The sequence below is a fragment of the Cyclospora cayetanensis genome, unplaced genomic scaffold (assembly GCF_002999335.1).
Source record: "Cyclospora cayetanensis isolate NF1_C8 unplaced genomic scaffold, CcayRef3 CcayRef3_contig_64, whole genome shotgun sequence".
Taxonomy (NCBI): domain Eukaryota; phylum Apicomplexa; class Conoidasida; order Eucoccidiorida; family Eimeriidae; genus Cyclospora; species Cyclospora cayetanensis.
The window spans coordinates 85,841-105,228 of record NW_020312635.1 but is presented as its reverse complement, the minus strand read 5'-3'; the positions used below and the strand labels follow the sequence as shown (position 1 = coordinate 105,228).

The window sequence follows — 19,388 nt, the reverse complement described above, 5'->3', positions numbered from 1 at the left end:
AGGCCTTAACAGGACCCCCCCTGCCTTGCCCCCCCGCCTTCCCTACCGTCGTTTGCGGTGTTGTGTATGGCCATTGCACTCGGCGTATAAAATATATGGTCTGAGGGGTGTTTTGAGCTTCAGAGGGCAGCTTGTGGCTGCTCCTGCCCGGAAACCCCACATTCTTCGTTCTTCATACGTCTACTACGTGTACGGTGGTCTTCCTTGGGAAGGCGCTCTCTTACTCCGCCGCCGCCATCCTTCTTGAATCCAGCCGATCCATCTCTCTGATTCTGCCTCTCCCCAGTTTTCTTTCCTTTCCATATTTTTGATTCCCACTCATCCGGGCTGCTTTCAGCGCGCTTTCCGTCGTTCTCGTGCCCTCGACGCATTGATTCCCTGGTGGCCCCCCGGGTGTACGCTCACCACGTCATCAGTAGCGTGCATTCAAGTCGTGACGTCTGCAAACTTCGACGAGCCTGAGATTTCTGACGTCCTCTGTGGAAGTCCTCTGATAAACTTCTCAACCTCCGGCCGCCACTTGCTTTCCCCCGCTCGCCTCACAGCGAGAAGTGCGCGCTTGCCACGATGAAGCGCACACGCAAAACTCAGTACCGCCCAACAACACGCCGTCCGAAGCGAGCGCGCCGCGGCTACGTTGACGTAAAAAGAAACCTCGCTGATAAAATCCTTCGAGAGAAGTGGATTAACAGCAAGTCCCCAGCGGCAAACCTAAAGCGATTCACAATTGGCGAATTTGAGGACCAACTTGCCGATGATGCAGATCTCATGATGAAAACGCCAGAAAAAAAGTACGTGCCAACACAGATGCTTGCGTAACGAGTTCTAGGCGGGAAAAATGGGGAATCTAGCCATGAGGACCGACAGAGGCCTGGGGTGTATCTTGACCTTTAGAAGCACGGTATACGCCACACTACGTAGGGCGTAAAAGGAGTGAGCATATAGCAGGTTCCTCCTCATGTGCAGCTGGAGGATTGCGGACGGCTCTGTACACCGCAAGGGTTCGAGTTTTAGCACACGGCTGGAATGCTTGCTGAGAGTGGTGGCTGTAGGCTGAACGAAATGGAAACTAAGATCATCAGCAAGCTCATTGAGAAGTACCAAGACGACTATACGGTGAGGAACGTCGCTAAACCCTCCTCTGTAGAGCGTGTTCTACCCTTTTTCTCTCCGCTATCCTAACCAGGGTACCGTTTAAAACACGCGTGCATAATGGTGGATCTTAGTCGACTGCCACCGATCTGCAGCAACCTGTGGAAGAAGCCCAGGGTTGTCATGGGGAGGCCAAAAGGTGTGATTCATTTCACGTGGCTAACAAGGCTGGTTTGCTGTGTCTGTGGTATGCTCAGAAGATGGGCAGAGACTCGCGAGTTAATGTCTACCAGTGGACGGCGAGGAAGTGCGAAAAAATAGCGGCCTCATTCCGCAGGGGTCACTGTTGCACCTCCGCCTTGAGGTGCCTTAGCCATCTCCTCCCCCAGAAACGGCAGCAGCAGGACTGTGAAGCAGAGGCACCAGCAGAACGCAGCACAGAAGTTGCCATAAGTGCTACAGGCAACAGCGACTTACAGGAAAGGCGGCAGGTGAATGCAGCAGCCTCAGAAGCAACGCCTGGGGCCAAAGGAACTGCAACAAAAGGAGGTTCAACCAGCGTAGTAAAAGCAGCCACTGCACCGGCAAAGAGCAGGAAGGGAAAACGGGTGCGATCTAAAGTCTCTCCTCAGTAAGTCTGCCATGCGAACCGCACAATCCGAGCCTATGTATGAGCTGGCAGACAAGCTTGGTCGGCGGAGGGGGCATCAGCTGAGCATTCAACGGCCCTCCCGCCTCTCCCTCCTCGCTGTACTTGAGGTACCAATACACCTGAGCACAACCGAGGAAGCGGAGGACTGCGAATTTAAACGGGTGAGACTTTTGCGTTCATGATGCCCAGCCAAAGAAACACTGACTACCCATTATAATGCAAATTCAGGTGTTCCTATGCCTGGCTGACTGCGAGAGAGAGGAGTGGGAAGGGGTGCAACTCTGACGCCAGCAGTCATTGCGGACCATCCGTGCATGTCTTATGAACGCCCATGCTCCTCGGCGACACTGTGAGTGCAGCGGGCTCGCTCTCCATTAGATAGGAAAACATTCACAGGCAGACCTGTTCAGTCATTTGAATTCTGGAGACGATCCTTCAGAGGCAGTAAAAAACGAGGGGCCTCAGTTTGGCTGTTTGGCCTGCAGCTGCACAGCGCAGGCGCAGAAACTGCACTGTTTCACGAGCCTTCGATACGTAGTAACTGACATGGGACGATCAGGAATTCATAATGCCTCTTCCACGAAAGAGAAGCACACCGCATTACATAGTCGCCGAGCTTCCGAACTATTGCTACACAGCGCCCAGCCAGCGAGCTATCCATATCATGTGCATACAGTGTGTGCAACGCCTGCAGAGTCCATGTACCGAGGTGTACATACAGACGCCCCGTTACGCCAGCGAGCTATCCATATCATGTGCATACAGTGTGTGCAACGCCTGCAGAGTCCATGTACCGAGGTGTACATACAGACGCCCCGCTACGCCAGCTAGCTATCCATATCATGTGCACATAGTGTGTGCAACGCCTGCAGAGTCCATGTACCGAGGTGTACATACAGACGCCCCGTTACGCCAGCTAGCTATCCATATCATGTGCACACAGTGTGTGCAACGCCTGCAGAGTCCATGTACCGAGGTGTACATACAGACGCCCCGTTACGCCAGCTAGCTGTCAAACCATTAATACATACTCGCCACGGACTCCTGCTGTAATGCTAGCCACAGCTACGCGCACCGGCAAAACCCCTTGCCCCCATTTGAATTCTGTGGCGCCCCCCCCCCCCCACGAGAGGGGAGCCCTCCAAAATTCAAATAAACGCTCAAGACTCGAATCGAAAGCGCTCCGCCGCCTGTGCACCGGAGCGCCTTTCCAATTGACCAGCCAAAAGGTTCTGTTTTTGCAAAGTCGTGATTCCTTTAAAACAGCGCCCTGGGGCCCCCCAAGCCACTACCACTTAGCCCCTAGAAGAAATACTACTTCGAAGCAGCTAGCTCATGGAAGGCCCCTTCAGCTAGCGAAGAAGCTAAGGGGGAGGGGCCCCAATTCCAATTCCTTCCTAGACAATGCTCTGTGCCTCTGAGGGGTGGCTCCCCGACATGCGCGTGGCGAGAACCCCGAAGGCTACAGTGGAGGACTTGTAGCTCCTGCCGTGTTTAGATGGAGGGAGGGTGCAGCGGGATGGGCAGACGACGCAGACGTGCTTGCGTGCTTCTCCCACAATGGCACCAAGCCGTACATGTGACGCCTATAAATACTACGTCGACGCCTCTGCACGTGAGCGCGCATGCAAGAGCACCCACGGCGTCCGTGGCTTTTTTATCTATCAGTCTGCCCAAGAGGCCATCTGCCAGCGCGCCCGACTCCGCGTCTGTGCGTGTCAACACAAAGGACGCATCAAGGGCGTCGCAGTGAGAGACACCAGCCACTGAACACACAACACGCCGCTAGTAGGGAGTCGAGCGACTGGAAGGCATGCGACCGCCTCCTCTGTCTGCTCCAGCTCCCCCATCGCTCGGTGACTGGCCGTAGCCTCCGCTGTAGCCACCACTGCCGCTATACGCGGCTGCAACCTCTGAAGCGCAAAAACGCGGAAGCAAACAGCCGCATTCCGACGTCGATCGCAGTGGCCAGAGAAGAGAAGGGTCGACTACCCGCAACAATTACAAACAACAACAGACAGTGGCGCCTTATCCCCCCTCCCCCTTCCCCCAAGATAAAATGCTCAATGGTAGAACAGACACTCTCCTCCACGCACGTGGCTGACGCCCTTTAAACAAAAGCATGCGCGCAAATATCCAGGAAGCAGCAGGAACGTATCAAGAGACAACATACCCCCCCCCCCTTCGCCCCCCTGGCAGCCTTAAAAAAAGAGGCAGCGACCCCCCCACGATCCGAGATGTCTTAACACAGTCTTAGAGCTGCTGACGTCTGGAGCGTCCAACACCCAAGCTTCTTACGCGCATAGTATGCAGCATAGTAGGGGTGGTAGGCGTAATTATAGCCTCCGTACATCTGAGCAGGGGCCCCCCCGCCAGATCCATAGCCGCCTGCAGCACAATGCATGCACCCACCAAGGCTTCCCGCGTAAAATACGAAGCCTAGAACTCGGCGAAAGACGCGCTTGTTTAGGTGCAGCATCCCACAAAAAAAGATGGAAAACAACACCGGCTCTACCCCAAGCAACGCTGCAGCACCGTGGATGTAGCCGCGCGAAACAGCATTCAAAAAGCGGCGAATCAGACGAAATTCCATGAGCAAAAACACGCTCACAGACCCAAGACCACATGCTAAACGCATGCTACGAACACCCCCCCTTCTTCGACCGCTCGTCTCCATGGCACCGCGCAGAACTAACAGAAAAGCGCGCAAAGCGTTCTTATCCGAACTCGCAGCAGCCTGAACACACCTGAACGGCTCATAGAATAGCGCGGATCTTCCATTCTGTACGCATGAGGACCTCCAACAGAGCCGCCCATACCCATACCCATCATGCGCATCCTTTGCCCCTGCGTGCGAGGCTGTGCCCTCTTCGCCTCCGCCTGCTCATGTTAATTAGCAGTCCAAAACAGCATCCACACACAACCCGACATGCGAAAGCGCCAAGAAGACGAAGGCGAGCACCACAGACAAGTTCCTCCATGTGATCAGCGAGTCTCTCACAACAGCCCCCTCCCGAGAGTCGTCAAAAGATCGCCAACCCACTCTCGCTGCCACAAACCCCAGCAGAATAAATACACAGCCAGCAGCGCTACACTAGAGTGCGCAATTCTGCTTGCATCCACGCACATTAGGACCAAGATCCTTGTGAATCCCCAGAGCCTTCTCTGCGTCATCTGGATTCTTGTAAATAACGAACCCGAAGCCTGAAGAAGAACGCCGCATGCGCTCAGAATGACCACCATGAAGCAAAACGAAGAACACGCAAGCCACTCCTTGCCGCAGCCCTCTCGCTCGCTCCCTCTCCGTCGTGCGGAGGGCACACACAATGGGAGACACCCCTCAGTGCCCCCTCTCGTGAACAGAAAGCGCAACGAACGGAAAACTGCAAGAATACAGAACTGTCAAGAGCACCAAACAGAAGACTCAGGAGTGCAAGGCCATGCGTATATACACAAAGCAACAGAAACAAACATAGCGGCACGCATAAGAAGCATCCCCGACGGAAACGGCATAATCCGCCAGCAAGTCGACTCACTGCCCACACACATAGCGCTCCCTCCCCTATACATATACAGGGAATCTAAGCTGCAAGGAAGCTACAAACAACACAATTCTTGACGCGTGACGAACCCCTAGGCCTGTTGGTTTCCCTATCCACCATGACGTTGGCAGACGTCAGCTCCCCGAAGCGCGAGAAGAAGTCTTTCAAAACTTCTGAAGACGCCACATAAACACCCCCCACACACCGACCCGAAATTCCTCGCATCCCCTTGTCTACACGGAGGTACACACCGACGTGTCCAACCAACATATGAACACCAAAATACATGTCGGTGTGTATGTACAGGTGCGTATGCCTGTATATTTATGTGGATATCCTGGTTTCGAATATAAAGTGCAGCTGCGCATGCCTCAAGCGAAAATCCCACAGCGCCTCTTTCCATCGCGCGCACGAACGGCACACGCAGCAACCCCTCTTCTTCCCATCACCTGCACCCCCTCCCAAGACTCTTCCACCACACACACCATCAGTCACTTCGTCTCCAAGCCCTCCGATGAAAACTCTGCCAGTATTTTCGTTGAATTCTCTCTCTCGCCGTGGCTGCGCCTGCCTCGCTTCCTCCCTAGGAATCGCACGACGAACCTCGACCTGGATAACACCATTGCGTGGAAAAAAAACACACACATAAAACACACCCGACGGAGGTTTCGCACAAATGCAGGTTGGAGAAAAATGCAGCTGCAGCAGAAAATGCATGCATACACAGTTACCAGGACGCACGAACACAAAACAGACAGTGCACGGCCGTTGCGAAGCCAGAGAACGCAGCAACAAAAACTTCAGACATGCACCACAGCGATATTTCATCGAGCACCGCATGCATCGACCGACACCCTTCATCCACATCTTAGCTCCACAACCATGAACACGCCAACGTCCACGCGTGCACCTATGCACGCAAAAAAACATTTACTGTTGCTATGCAAACAAACACACAGCCACATTCATGTACGTATATGTATATGCGTATGCACACATGTATGAAACTGCTATGGCTTCCAAAATCCGGTGAACGATATGCAGCAGCTGCATCTCCAGGCGATGTGCGTGATGGATCGTGAGAGCTCTTCCAGCATCTGGCTCGCTATCCTGTCCTTCTGCTTTCTAGTGTCATCCAAGCTTGCAGCTCGTGGCTAGCTGGCTAGCTGCCTCTCTCTTTCTTTGTGGCTGGCTGCCTTGCTTGTTGTGGCTAGCTGCCATTTCATAAGGACCTCCTAACCTCGGAAGCAGAGAGCAGTCCCCGCGATCATCAGAAACGCCAGCCAGGAGCTGGCAAGTTTACTCTCTGTCTTTGCTGTTTGTTGTTGTTGCATTCCTGATGATTTCGCTATACATCTGCCGCATGAAGGCTGATGCAGGCCGTTTTGAACTCGATCGCCAAACACTCCTGCTAAGCTGCTGCGACATTGCGGAAAACTGCTGCGACATTGCGGAAAACTGCTGCGACATTGCAGAAAACTGCTGCCGGCTTCACGTCGTAGCCTCGTGACGCTCTCTGTCGTTTGAGAATGCAGAGATAGAACCAGTCCTCCGAGAGAAATAAATCAAACATAAAATGCAGTCGGCTGTTTGTTGCTCGAACGAGGTGGGTGGAGTTTGTGTCGCAGGAATAAAGTAAAGTAAGAGTCAGTCAGTGTCTGTCTGTCTCTCTGTTTCTCGCTTTTCTGTTTCTGTTCGCTTCTGCTCTTGGTGCTCTTGCTTCTGCTCTTGGTGCGCTGCTGCTGCTGCTGCTGCTCCCCACTCAGCAACAGACGGGGAACTAGTCCGTTTCCCCCCCTGCCTGCTTTCACCACGGTTAAACTCGCAAAAAATATCGATCCCTGGGACCCCCTGCGTACCTGGCTGTCATCAATGGTGTGATGTCGATCCACCACATTGTTGATCGTCTCTGCCTCCTCGAAAGTGACGAATCCAAAGCCCCGACTGCGTCCTGATGCAAAACCCACAATAACGCGTGCGCGAGTCGGAAAAAAAACTTGAACGCAAGCCCCTAGACAGTCGCACCCCGACAAGGCGAAGATGCAAAAAGCATGTAGCTGCAGAGGGAGAGGCGGCGGCAGAGAAGAGGAGCCACAACTGGTTCACGACTCCTGGACGGCAGCTCATGAAGAAGACTGCAACCCTCCACACAAAAGTGCACAGACATCCCCCAAAGCCTACCGGTGAGCTTGTCGAAAAGAACTTCCGTATGGTGAACGGGGCCAAACGTGGAAAAGTATTCCCGAAGGGACTCCGCTGCACAACCAAACGCGATACACAGGCGTACATACACACACACGCATATGCACACATTTCACCCTTCAAACCGCAATCATGGGGGAGCTGGCCGTGAAGAAAGCAGGGAGCCTTTGACAGCAAACGCCGTCGAAACGGAAGCAACATACTTGCCCCAGTGGCGGCTAGAGGGGCAGCCGAACGGAGAATAACCGACCTGTTGTGCTTCTGTTGAGGCCACCCACGAAGATCTTGCGAACCGTCCGTTCCTCCTCCGTCAACCCTCCCTGAGGGGGGCCGTCACCACCTCCCTGCTGCTGCTGCTGGTAAGACGAACCCCCATAGCCAGAGTCGACTTGGGAAGGTACAGAATTCGACCCGTCCTGCCCTGTCGTCGCCCCTTGAATTACTGTCACGTCGTCGCCTCCGGAAGCCCCTGGAAGCTGCGGAATTCCTGCGTCCTCCTCCAAGTGCTGCTGCTGTTGCTGAGCAGCAGCCGAGCCGTTGCTTGCGCCTTCAGCAGACATTGTAGCTGACGAGTGATAAAGCAAGCCAAAAGAGGAGAGGCGACCACGAAAAGACGAAAGATCTGGTGGCTTAACTGCTGCTGCTGCTGCCGCTGCCACTGCTGGGGCTACAAAATACAAAACAGCTGGCTCAGCGCATCTACCGCGGAAACTGAACAGGCCAGAGGCTCAGCTGCCAGCTCAACAATTAAGAACTCGAGAAAAAGCATCTGCCGCAGATTTCCCTCATGAGTTGTGCTGTCGTGGCTGTTGCTGCTGCTGCCGCGCAGCAGCTCCCCGAGAAGCGGCCGCAGCACTGCCTAACCTTTCCCCCTCAGCCCCGTCCGTGCAATGAACTGGTGGAGCTACATGTCTGTGGAAAAAAGGCGAAGCGAAACATGAACTTAAATTCTTCATGGCCCTCCATATATTTACTAGCAAACATATCCCTTCACTGCTGCTAACAACCTCCCTCCGACGCGCGTCAAAGCAGTAGAATGTGAACCCCCTTATACCCATTGCACAGGACGTAGGCACGCTGGTAGCCCCTCTCGCAAAAATCCGCGCTGCGAAGCAACTACCCACTACATTTTCACTTGAATTTGACTACACAAAGGTGGTGATCTAGCCGTTCAAAATGATGATGCTCTTCCCACTCAGGAAACACCTGCAACTCCTCACAGGTTGCTGACACTTCAAAGGAGATTGTGTTCTAACTGTGGTTGCAGTGACAAAAACCATCCAAATACACAGCTTCTTTGAAGTATATTATTCTGCTGTGAGCTTTGGAACCATGAGGCTTGGTTGTCTGTCTATCACTAAAAATTGTAGAGGAGCAGCAACAGTACAATAAGAAGGATGTATGCCAGCTGGTGTGCTCGCCAGGATGCGGAACGCAGCATACTTCATAGGGTACCCATATGGAGACCCGAAACCCCCAACCGTATCAGAACCACGGAGAAATTAACGGAATCCCCCACTCCAAAAGCTACCCCGCGCCTTGCCGTCCCCCCAACGCGCCCTAGCTTGAGGCGTGAGAGAGGATGTGACGTTCAAGGTATCCGCATGGACTGGTACTCTACTCGAGACGCAATATACAGAGTTAATCGACTTTAAGATAAAATTGTCAATGAATTCACCTCGGCCTGGCTGTCCATATGTGCTTTTTGCTATAGAGGTAGCTTGCACCTCCGCATTTAGGCTATTTGTAGAGACACACTGAAAACTAAACTCAACATAAACTTAAAAGAAGGTAATGCAGTGACTCGCGAAAAACTCCCGCCTTCTCCGGTCCGCGCTCCTCAGTTTCTACACGAGGGGAGAGGCACAGCTAGGATGCGCGTAGCTGCACCCACTTAGCACTCCGAGCATCCACAGCTCGTAGAATATAGCACCCAACGCACATACACCCAGCATTGCATCTTCTTGTGGTGCAACGAAGAGTACACTGCAATAAATGCGACATGGAAATAGGTAAACCACCGACTACAGAAAAACAGTGTAGCGAAAGTTTTGTTTAACCCGCGTACCTGTGCTTGGGGGCCAGCTCCGTGCAGGGCAGCGGACGAATTCCAGCCCAATCGCCACCCCCATCTAAGCAGAAATACGAAGTTAGTGCAAAGGAGAAGAGACGAATGTAAATCAACCGCTAAACTGAATTCTTTTGGAACAAAAGCACACACTGGCCAGCAATGTAGGAATCTGCGCTACACTTAAAACTTAATGCTACATTGTTATAATTTAGCGCGGAATTTGTAAGGAATTGAGTAGCAGTAGCTGGTTTGTCTGTTCGTATGCGGCATTGCTTGCAGTGCACTGTTGGCACGATACTGCAAGATGCAATGCGGTGTGTTACACTCTACGAGGTGCGTGAATGCTCCGAGTACATAGAGGGTGCAGCTACGCACATTCTACCTGTGCCTCTCCCCTTATGTGGGAAAATCTGAGGGGCACGGGCAGGAGAGGGCGGCAATTCTTTTTAGGAAGGCCCTGCATAACCTTTTACAGAGTTTATGTTGAGTGTCCAGTTGAGTGTGTCTTTACAAAGAGCCTAGAGGCAGAGGCTCAAGCTAACTTTAAAACAAAAAGCACATACGGATAGCCAGGTCAAGCTGTCAATCCAGTGCTAATCTTTATTTAATCTAGCCAGTGCTTTCAGGGGACGGCAACACATTGAGACTCCCTACCTCACGGTTTTTATTTGAGTAAGTTTAGTGAGGAAATCAGAACTTGCCTTCACTGTACATATATATAGGCTTCCTGCGGAGTACAGTTAAGCTAGTTCAAAGAATAAGCTTTTTTGTGCCTTGCGCTAGTTGCTATGTGCAACTGGGTGCGCATGTTGGAACGCGTTCGTGAGACCAAGACAAGGAGACTACGGAATGCTTCATTAAGGAGACCTTTGTAGCTTTTTTCGAACTGGGTGCCCCCGACCCGCTTAGCAACGCCATATGGCAATCTTTGACGGAATGGCATGATGCAGAGACTGCTTCGCGAGCGACAAGCAGCTCTAGTGCCGTTACAAGGAGCCTAAGTGCGATGCTTAGTTATTAAAACTTCATGGTTTAAAGCCTTAATTTGACTAATACCTACCCGAAAGAAGCCAAAAGCATTGCCACTCTGTGTGAATTATGCAATAGCTGGCTCTGTGGTACTTGTAACCCATTCACGAATGGGACATTCTACCAGCAGGAAAGAGCTTATTTCTTCCTCTCACAGACACACTAAACATGAAAAACATGCTTCATGCATTTTGGGGACATAATGTGCGCTGCAGCCAAACTTGGGGTCGCAAGACCGCTGGACCGATCCTCTACTGGCTAAAGGGGTACGTGCAGCATTCCGCAGCGTATCCCCTCCGTCCCTTCATACTTCGGATCTTGCGGTGGATAATGCTTAATTGCTTGGTATCCTCTTATATGGCTTTATTTGGGCTTTAATTGCAGCCTAGTTTGGTCACGAAGCACGCGGCTGTAAGGGAATCCGTCGTTCGCCGCTCGAAGCCAGTGCGCTCGCTCGGCGGCTTATTGTAGTCCTCTGCGATTGTACGGCAATTGCCAATCCAGTGTAGATCTCTTGTTGCTGGGCTCACCGCGTAAAGAGGAGGTGGCTAGCTTACCGTTCCACTCCACAGGACAGGGGAGAACCCTGCTCGCGAGTTACCCCACGGGAGGACTGGGGGAGGTTGCGTTCAAGTTGCAGGGGATATCGGCGGTTTCTTCGAAGGCGTGCTCTCCATGCGTCTCAAATGGGCCAGCTAAGGGCACGGATCTCATCGATATGAATTTGCTTTGCCGCTTGTCGTGCATGCGCTGAGAAGATAGAATGGCAGGACGCATAAGCAGTGGTGGAGAGGGAGGGATCGTTTCAGAGCGCGCGCTTTCTTCGGGCGTTGGTCTGCAGCAGACCACTGAGGAGGATCTCAACCGGAGTAGCATGACCGATGATTATTTTTTGGTGGAAAAGGGAGGCAGCTCTACTTCTGACGAACTTGGAGGGTTGTCTGAGTACATTGAAAGACCTCTCAAAGCAGGGGAGGACGGAGGCGAGGCTGTCACCACCCGTACTACCCGGGTCGGTCCGAGGAGTCCTCGGGTGCCACTCGATTCTACGCAGTGGCTTGCCCTCGTGGGGGCAGTGGTTGCTTTGCTTGTGGCAGCAGGATGGCACTTGTCGGAGCGTTTTCCCCAGCTCGTTGGCGCTAAGCCAACGGAGCTGCCCATAGTTCCTCATCTCGAGCCTTCTGATCCTCTTTGGCACATAGCCGATTTGAAGATCGAAACAAGCAAACTGAAGCACCTCTGGCAGGAGGCCTCTGAGGAGGCGCGACAGGTGCTCGCGACGAAATACTTGAAGATCCAGCCACAAGACGGACAGCAGCCTTTGCAAGTCATACTGGAGCCTGTCGAAAATCTGATAAAAGCGAGTGCCCTGCCGGAGGGCCCCGCCATATGGACGCAGCAAATCCAACTTCTTAAGGGAGTGGTGAACCTGGCGAGCAGGAGGCTGAAGAATGTCATTGCAGTACAGATCTTGGCTCAAAAAAGCGGCCTGCCCGCAGATCTCGAAACCTCGACATACACCCCAAATGCTGATGAGCTGAAAAAGCAGACGAACGATGGTGTCTCGCTGATGACGTTCATGGGAATGCTGCTGGATAGTAACACGGAAGGTGTACCCACAGACACGCAGAACACCGTTCCGGAAGAGCTGGCTTTAAATGTGGCGACGTCCGTCAAGTTAGTCAACTTGGAGTCGACTTTCATGGTGAGCAGCCACGCCGGCTTCGCGGGGTTCATGAAATCGCTAGAGGCATCCGAAGAGCAAGCGACCCCTACGATACCCATACCTGGACAGCAGACGAAGGAGTTCCCTTCTGCCCTGCTAGCCGAATTTCTCAGGGGGATGGAGCAGATCATCACCCAGCATCCATTGCCGATTGACTCTCTCGAAAGTTTCATGACGAACTTCGATGTAGAAAGCCTAGTTGCACGTTTCACTCGAATGCGGGAGTGGACAGTGCAAACAAGGGCAGCCATCACCCAACTGAAGGAAGAAACTCTTGAAAAGTACGAAGAAGACACGGGAATTCCTGGAGACACGGAGAACCTATTTACGGCCATCCTCAACCTCTTTTAGCGAGGAATTCAGCGCCGTGCTTCTTGAACGCATGTGGGCCGTGAAACCACATGTCTCAGTTTGTTTACGGAGAGCGAGTTCTAGCTGCATTCTGTCCTGATAGGCTCTATGTATTTTTACGGCCATTTTCAGCGGGCTGCATTCCCCATAGGGGGTGGACGGGTGCCCTTATTAGGGGGCCTTTAGATTTACTGATTTGCGTAATCGCTGTCGGTGGCCTTCTCTAAAATTCACCGTTTTTTAAAAACTGACAGCCCTGAACTCTCGTGCATCTCGACCCATAGCTTCGTTAAGCTCCGTTCATAAGAAACTTCAAAAAGCGCTGTTTAGTTAGTTCCATCATGCTGCCCACAACGGCTCACAATTTGTGCCCTTTGGAACCAAACAGCCGAGAGAGGGCGTGCCGGCCCTTGTTACTGCCACTACTACTACTACTACTACTGCTGCTGCTGCTGCTTCTCTCGTTAGCTGCAGCGACCTCGTGTCCAGGTAAATATGCGCCACCGCTCCGCCGTGCAGCAGCGCTGCTAGTACCTGTGATACCACTGCTGCGACTCGGGGTGGGGACAGACACTACGCCAGCATTGCGCAAGGCTTCGCTGTCCAGACAGGCCTCTGGTGCCTCCGGCGAGTTCTCTGCAGTGCATAAAAATAAAAAAACTGAAAGCCCTAAACTCTAAGGTACCCGGCAACGCGTCGCACCCACACGCTAAGGCATGCATAACTCGCCACAGCCTACACAGCCGCGCACAGATTTTACCCTCTAGTTTGAGATGTAGCAGACAGCGAGGCAGCAGGCCTTCCTCATAGAGGCTTTTCCGGGGGTTCATGCGGCGGAGGGGTGGCGTCTCGCACAGAAACCACCGAAGGCGGCCGTTGCGGAAATCAGGATGCAAAAACTGCAGCAGCAGAAGCAGCACAGCACCATCACATCACTACGACAACTACCGTCATCAGAAGCAGCAGCAGCAGCAAGACATCACATCACCACGACAACTACCGTCATCAGAAGCAGAAGCAGCAGCAAGACATCACATCACCACGACAACTACCGTCATCAGAAGCAGCAGCAGCAGCAAGACATCACATCACCACGACAACTACCATTGTAAAGGATGCCAACAGGACGAGCACAACCAAAGCATCAGTATGAGCTAGCAGCATGAAGCGTATGCAGTACAGGGAAAGCAGCAGCAGAGCAAACAAGGCACGCTGCTGAAGGGCCCTGCGAAAAAACGGCCTCAAAATTTGCAATACGGCGGGTGCATCCGTCAGTCGAGACACTCCAGCCTGCCTGACCTGCGCTGCTGTGGACTGTACGAATGCAAGAGTCTGACTGGGTGCGAATGCCATCTGCAGCACGAGGCCGTTAGGCAGCAGCAGCCGCACGCAGCATTCCGTGAAGATTGGACGCTTCTGCAGCATTTCCAACTGCTGCTTTGCCCTCGATTGGAAGGAGGGGCCTTCGCTCATTACCTGTACGTACGTACACCCCAGAAGCGCTCGAAATGCCTGTCTGTGGAACTGGGCGCGCAAATTCGTGTTGCGAGGAAAGGGTCAAATATTTGGCTTGGAGAAGGCGAGGACGGGGGGAGAAGCGATGCTTCTTTGGAACGACAGAAGAGCTCCTACCTCCTTGATACGCATGACATCTGCTGGCGTCAAGGTGCCTGCAGAGGAGGGGGCCTCTTCCCAGCGCTCGTGCTGCTGGTGCTGTTGCTGTCGCTGCCGATCCAACCGTCCCATCTCTTCGGCAGTAAAGACTTGGAGATTCAAGGGGGGAGGAGCAGCGTCACCTCCTGTCTGAAAAGAACCACCGACCACAGGCGATAAAGTGACGAAACTTGACCCCTCAACATCGGCATCCCCCGTCGTGATCATGGAGGCATTTGGAGAAACGGCATTTAGAGGCCCCTTTTGAATTCCCCCTTGTGAGAGTTCGAGAGAGGCAGCAAGAGAGGACCTTGAATATGCCGAAAGTGTCTTTCGGGAATTGCACAAAGCAGTTTCCATGGATCCACACAGACGTACAGCAAGAATCCGCTTCCTTTCTTTGATTTGTCTCTCGATTTCTCGCGCTTCTGCGGCGCGTGCCTCTGCTGCTGCCCGAGGAAGTGTGCTGCATCGCAGGCACCAGAAAAGAAGAAACATGGCTAAACATCAATAGAAACTCGAAGGCACTAAGGGAATTTGTTTGTTGCCGCCGAAGCGCAGCGCAAAGGGCAGCAGGAGGATCGACTTGCCTTTGACCAGCACTGCAAGTAATGCTGCTGGAGAAAGGGTCGAAGTAGCACTTAGGAAGCGGTGCGAAGGAAACTCCAAGTTCAGCAGCCGGCTCAGAGAGCATGCGATAACAAATCACCAACCTGCACGCAGGCTGTCTAGGGCCTTATTCCTGTGTGCAGGTGTATGAACGCCTCAATGCGGCTGCCCCCTCCTTCCTAAGCCTTTGCTCGGAGTCGACAGAGACACTCGTCTCCAGGAGAAGAGACACGAGGACGCTGAGGCTTACCGACGGATATACGCCGTGCGCAAGACAAAAAACTTTTCGCCATCAAGAAATTCTTCTCGAAACCCCACCGCCAGCAACACCCTCACGGCTGCGGGGTGTCTACCCACCTATGCGCGACATACAGATCCAAACATACACACAAAGATGCACAAACATACACACAAAGATACACGAACATACAAACATACATACAAACATACACAAACATACACACAAAGATACACAAAACATACACGTACACAAATGTACATACAAAGATACACATACACACAAACATACACACAAAGATACACAAAAATACACAAGCATACACAAACGTACACATACACATACATACAAACATACACAAACATACACATACACATACATACAAACATACACAAACATATACACAAACATACACATACACACATACACAAACACAAACGTACGCATACACATACACACAAACATACACAAACACAAACATACACATACACATGCATACACAAACACAAACACAAACATACACGTACACATACACACATACACAAACATACACATACACACAAAGATACACAAAAATACACAAGCATACACAAACATACACATACACATACATGCAAACATACACATACACACACATACAAACATACACACAAACATATACACAAACATACACATACACACACATACAAACATACGCATACAAACGTACGCATACAAACACACACACACATACACATACACTTTAGTGCTCCGCCTTCTTTTATGCGCACAAGCCGCGCCTTCTCCGGGGTATGAACGCAAGGCGAGATCTTGCTAGAGGCAGCAGCTGGGGTGTAGACAAGTATTCTCTGAAATGAGCCTTCGACTGGCGCATACCTTCGCACTGAATGTGGGATTTGCAGCCCGAACCTTGCGCCTCTTAGGCAGCGTTGGTTGCTCGAGAACTCCTAATAGCAACTGCTGCACCACGCGAATTGCCTCTCGAAGCAGTTCGCTATCCGCCTGAAGCAACGGCTACAGAGACACACTGCCTCCTCCTACTGCCGACGGCTTAACAGGAAAGAGCAGCAGAAGGAACTGCTGCAGGAGCCGCAGAAGACGGCAGCATGCAGCGCCTTAGCCGCTGCTCGGAAGACCTGTGTGCTGCTGTTGCTGTTTTTACTTTTAGTTTCTTCATGCGTTCATGTGTGTAAGGGGTGTGTGTGTGTATTACGGGGGTGAGTGTATAATAGGCAGATGCAGGCGTGCATTTATAGATGTCTATACACATATATGCATGTATACATGTGTAGATGTGTATGCACGTTATTGTACATATGTACATGTATTTATATGGACGTGCTTGTGGGTGTGTGGGTGTTCGTGTGTGTGTTTGTCTTGACCTCTCGTTGAAGCGCATCCAATGCATCTTCAATGGAAGAAACGAAAAGCCCTTCAGGGGGGGTTCCATATTCCACACTAAACTCATCTACCTGATGTTTGTCTGCAGGAAGAGCGGCATCTTCCGTTGGCGCTTCTGCTGCAGAGGCGACGCATTGTAAAGAGCACCCAACCCCACTACCAACAGCGGCATTAGAAAGTGCGTTCACCTTGCACAAGCGGAAATTAGTGCCAAAAAGGCAAAGATATCGTTCAGCTGCTGCTTCTGGAGGCAGAGAGTCTCCAGCGGGAAGGAAGGCATAGGGGGGGTGGGGTGGAGGGCAGCAAGTAGAAAGCAGCAAAAAACAGCTGCAGCAACAGGAAGCAGCAACAGCAGCAAGTAGACAGCAGCAGGCAGCAAGTAGGAAGCAACAGGAAGCAGCAACAGGAAGCAGCAACAGGAAGCAGCAACAGCAGCAAGTGGACAGCAGCAGGCAGCAAGTAGGAAGCAACAGGAAGCAGCAACAGCAGGCAGCAAGTAGAAAGCAGCAACTAAAAGGAAGCAGCGAGAAATAGAGAACTCACATTTGACAGGCGTTTGCGACAGTGTCGCTGTACCTCCACTGACGCTGCACTTGTCAGCAGGAGATACAGCGGCAGAGATGCCTAATCGAATTTTCAAGGCTGTCTCTAGCCGAAGAGGCAGACCAAGTTGTTTCCACTGCTCAGCTTTCAAGGCTATGAGACTCTCTGCAACCACATGCGGAATTTAAGCGCAGCGCCCCCAACCTCTTACCCCTCCTGCCTACCCAAAAACTCGCGCTGCTCCTCCTTGCAAGCACTCACACAGAAGAAGGGAGGTTTTTGCAAAATTTCAGATCCAGAAAAAGAAGCGGACGGAATGCATGGCTGCTGCTGCTGCTGCTACTGCTGCTGTAACGACAACAAGGGAAGATCACAGTGCTAGCGATGCCGCCTACCTTTGGTATCTAGCCAGTTCTCCTCGACAACCCTGCAGCATTTCAAAACACAGCTACAGACTTCAACACATGCTTTTTAAACCTTTAAACACAGACAGCCAAAGTCGAATTGCAGGGCGTTGCGAACGCACTTCCGAACAAAGGGATTCATTTCTGTTGCGGTCCGCCCCATTTCAGCACCAATCTCCAGCAGCAAAGTCTCAACCTGCAATGCATGCATACACGCAAATCCTCAAACCTGACAACCTCTAGAAACCTAGCTTCCCACCTTTTCTTCCAGCCTTCACGTCCAATCTCAGTTCTCTCCCTCCCCAAAGTGTGTGTTTAGATGCATGTGTGTATAGGTGTAGATGCATGTGTGTATACGTGTATATGCATATGTGTATGCGTGTATGTGCATGTGTGTATGCGTGTATGTGCATGTGTGTATACGTGTATGTGTATGTTACGCGCTTCATGAGCTCGTTTGGTGTCTATCTCCTCGTCTGCGCCTCTGAAAGGCGCAGATTACTGCCTCTTGCTTACTTCTGTCTTTGGCATCTTCGTTGTTTCTTTCGAAAGCATGGTCAAGAGGCGAATCGCCGGCTCGGCCTTGTCGGCTGCGTAGGGAAGCTTCGGGAGTGCGTTAAGCGCACCAACTGCTCCAGGCAGCGAAAGCAGTGGGAATTTCTGCAACGAATGCTCAAATTAGAGGGGAGTTCTCGTGCAAGAGGGGCCCCTGCCAGACGGGGCTTTGTTCCTGCACGGCCACGCCCGCGTCGGCGAGGGAAAAGTCCTCTTCGGTGATCGCGGAGCGCCGAGTATTCATGAATAAAAAGCAAATAAAACAGCCGAAAGGGTTTCCTCAAGACTCATGCTGACTCGAAAAGCCCCTAATCCAGCTTGTACCAGTGGCTGGCCGCTAGTACAAGAGGGGTTAGGGAAGGGGGGCCCCCCGAGAGGCGTCGCTGGCTTGCGTCGTCGTCACGGCAGAGCTGGGAAGAGAGAGAGAGGTCTCGCATGATTGTTTCATAAACGAGGGATGCATTCATCGTGCATGAAACACACAGAATGCAACGGAAAGGCTGTATACAACTCGAGCCGTGCGCAGCCTCCGTGGTTGCTGCAAAACCCACTCCCTGTCTGTCACCTGCACGGCAGGAAAAGAGGGGAACCTTGTAACAATGCCCTTGCCGCCGTCGCTCTTGTATCGGATTGCTGCCTGCTTTGTTCCCTCTTTTTCTCTGAAAAGGCTTCCTTCTTGCTCGCGTGTCACACCCAGGGTTTCCCCGAGAGACTGCAGGCAGAAGGCGTCATTGTGTGTGTGTGTGTGAGCGCCGGTGTCACCATCAGCAGTGATATGTGTGCGCCTCGGATTTTCTTGCGACTGACTGTAGAGGAACATGGTAGCTGCGATGTTTTTAGAGTTCCTTTATCTGCTTGGATGGAGTGCTGCAGCAGCCACTGTAGCAGACGATGCCGTGCTCGGATCAGACCCTAACAGTTTCCCTTAGGAATCCCGTATATCTAGCAAGTGTTGTTAGATCATCCCGCTGCCATGCACACGATTTGAAGTCCTGCACACACACGTGCAGATACGCGTCAGTGCGACTCTCTGCACAGACTCTGTGCAAGGAACGTTGCTGGCCTTTGTTGAAGAGAGCTTCTGCCTTCTCTGTTCGCGCGCCTCACCATACCAAAACGAGGAGAAACGGCCTAACGGGGGGGCTCAGTTGGGAAGGCTGTCCATACACCACACCGTTTAGGCGTTAACGGATGATCCCGCCGAGCGACCTGTAGCACCCAAGAGCACAAACAGCATCGGGGCTCTTTTTTTGTGCCAAACCCATTGCTCCATATATAAGATCAACGAGCGGACTGAACACTCGGTCAGTTCTTTGCTAA

At 52.2% G+C, this 19,388-nt stretch overlaps 3 protein-coding genes across 3 annotated transcripts; 1 reads left to right on the top strand and 2 right to left on the bottom strand.

Annotated features, from left to right (window-relative positions):
- Positions 1-567: 567 nt before the first annotated feature.
- LOC34621870 lies at positions 568-1,727 on the top strand. Its single transcript, XM_026335280.1, has 4 exons — positions 568-791; positions 1,053-1,116; positions 1,350-1,486; positions 1,562-1,727. The coding sequence occupies exons 1-4, from the start codon at positions 568-570 to the stop codon at positions 1,725-1,727; spliced, it is 591 nt and encodes a 196-aa protein (XP_026191065.1).
- Positions 1,728-3,529: 1,802 nt separating this feature from the next.
- LOC34621866 (heterogeneous nuclear ribonucleoprotein D-like-A) lies at positions 3,530-8,048 on the bottom strand. The gene is made up of 9 exons (XM_026335268.1): positions 7,739-8,048; positions 7,468-7,542; positions 7,146-7,237; positions 5,772-5,895; positions 5,376-5,459; positions 4,872-4,948; positions 4,492-4,624; positions 4,043-4,132; positions 3,530-3,657 (listed from the first exon to the last, which is right to left on the bottom strand). Exons 1-9 carry the CDS (start codon positions 8,046-8,048, stop codon positions 3,530-3,532), a joined length of 1,113 nt encoding a protein of 370 aa, XP_026191053.1.
- Positions 8,049-12,771: 4,723 nt separating this feature from the next.
- LOC34621864 lies at positions 12,772-18,044 on the bottom strand. The gene is made up of 14 exons (XM_026335279.1): positions 18,030-18,044; positions 17,636-17,709; positions 17,505-17,536; positions 17,143-17,274; positions 16,504-16,825; positions 16,075-16,159; positions 15,178-15,284; positions 14,909-15,031; positions 14,697-14,784; positions 14,298-14,468; positions 14,055-14,141; positions 13,426-13,513; positions 13,028-13,301; positions 12,772-12,886 (listed from the first exon to the last, which is right to left on the bottom strand). Exons 1-14 carry the CDS (start codon positions 18,042-18,044, stop codon positions 12,772-12,774), a joined length of 1,713 nt encoding a protein of 570 aa, XP_026191064.1.
- Between the last annotated feature and the right edge of the window lie 1,344 nt (positions 18,045-19,388).

Bases quoted from the DNA above. Each gene is read 5' to 3' on its own strand.
- LOC34621870 (XM_026335280.1), top strand. From the start codon at position 568: ATGAAGCGCACACGCAAAACTCAGTACCGCCCAACAACACGCCGTCCG. The intron at 1,117-1,349 runs GTGAGGAACGTC...TGGTATGCTCAG, and splicing joins AGTACCAAGACGACTATACG to AAGATGGGCAGAGACTCGCG. The intron at 1,487-1,561 runs GCAGCAGCAGGA...TACAGGCAACAG, and splicing joins CATCTCCTCCCCCAGAAACG to CGACTTACAGGAAAGGCGGC.
- LOC34621866 (XM_026335268.1), bottom strand. From the start codon at position 8,048: ATGTCTGCTGAAGGCGCAAGCAACGGCTCGGCTGCTGCTCAGCAACAG. The intron at 5,460-5,771 runs GTGTGTGTGGTG...TGGCGTCTTCAG, and splicing joins TGGAGACGAAGTGACTGATG to AAGTTTTGAAAGACTTCTTC. The intron at 3,658-4,042 runs GTAAGAAGCTTG...TTTGCGCTTCAG, and splicing joins CTATGCTGCATACTATGCGC to AGGTTGCAGCCGCGTATAGC.
- LOC34621864 (XM_026335279.1), bottom strand. The intron at 14,469-14,696 runs GTACGTCTGTGT...GGTTCTTTTCAG, and splicing joins AAAGGAAGCGGATTCTTGCT to ACAGGAGGTGACGCTGCTCC. The intron at 13,514-14,054 runs GTGCGGCTGCTG...TTTCTGTGCGAG, and splicing joins CAATCTTCACGGAATGCTGC to ACGCCACCCCTCCGCCGCAT.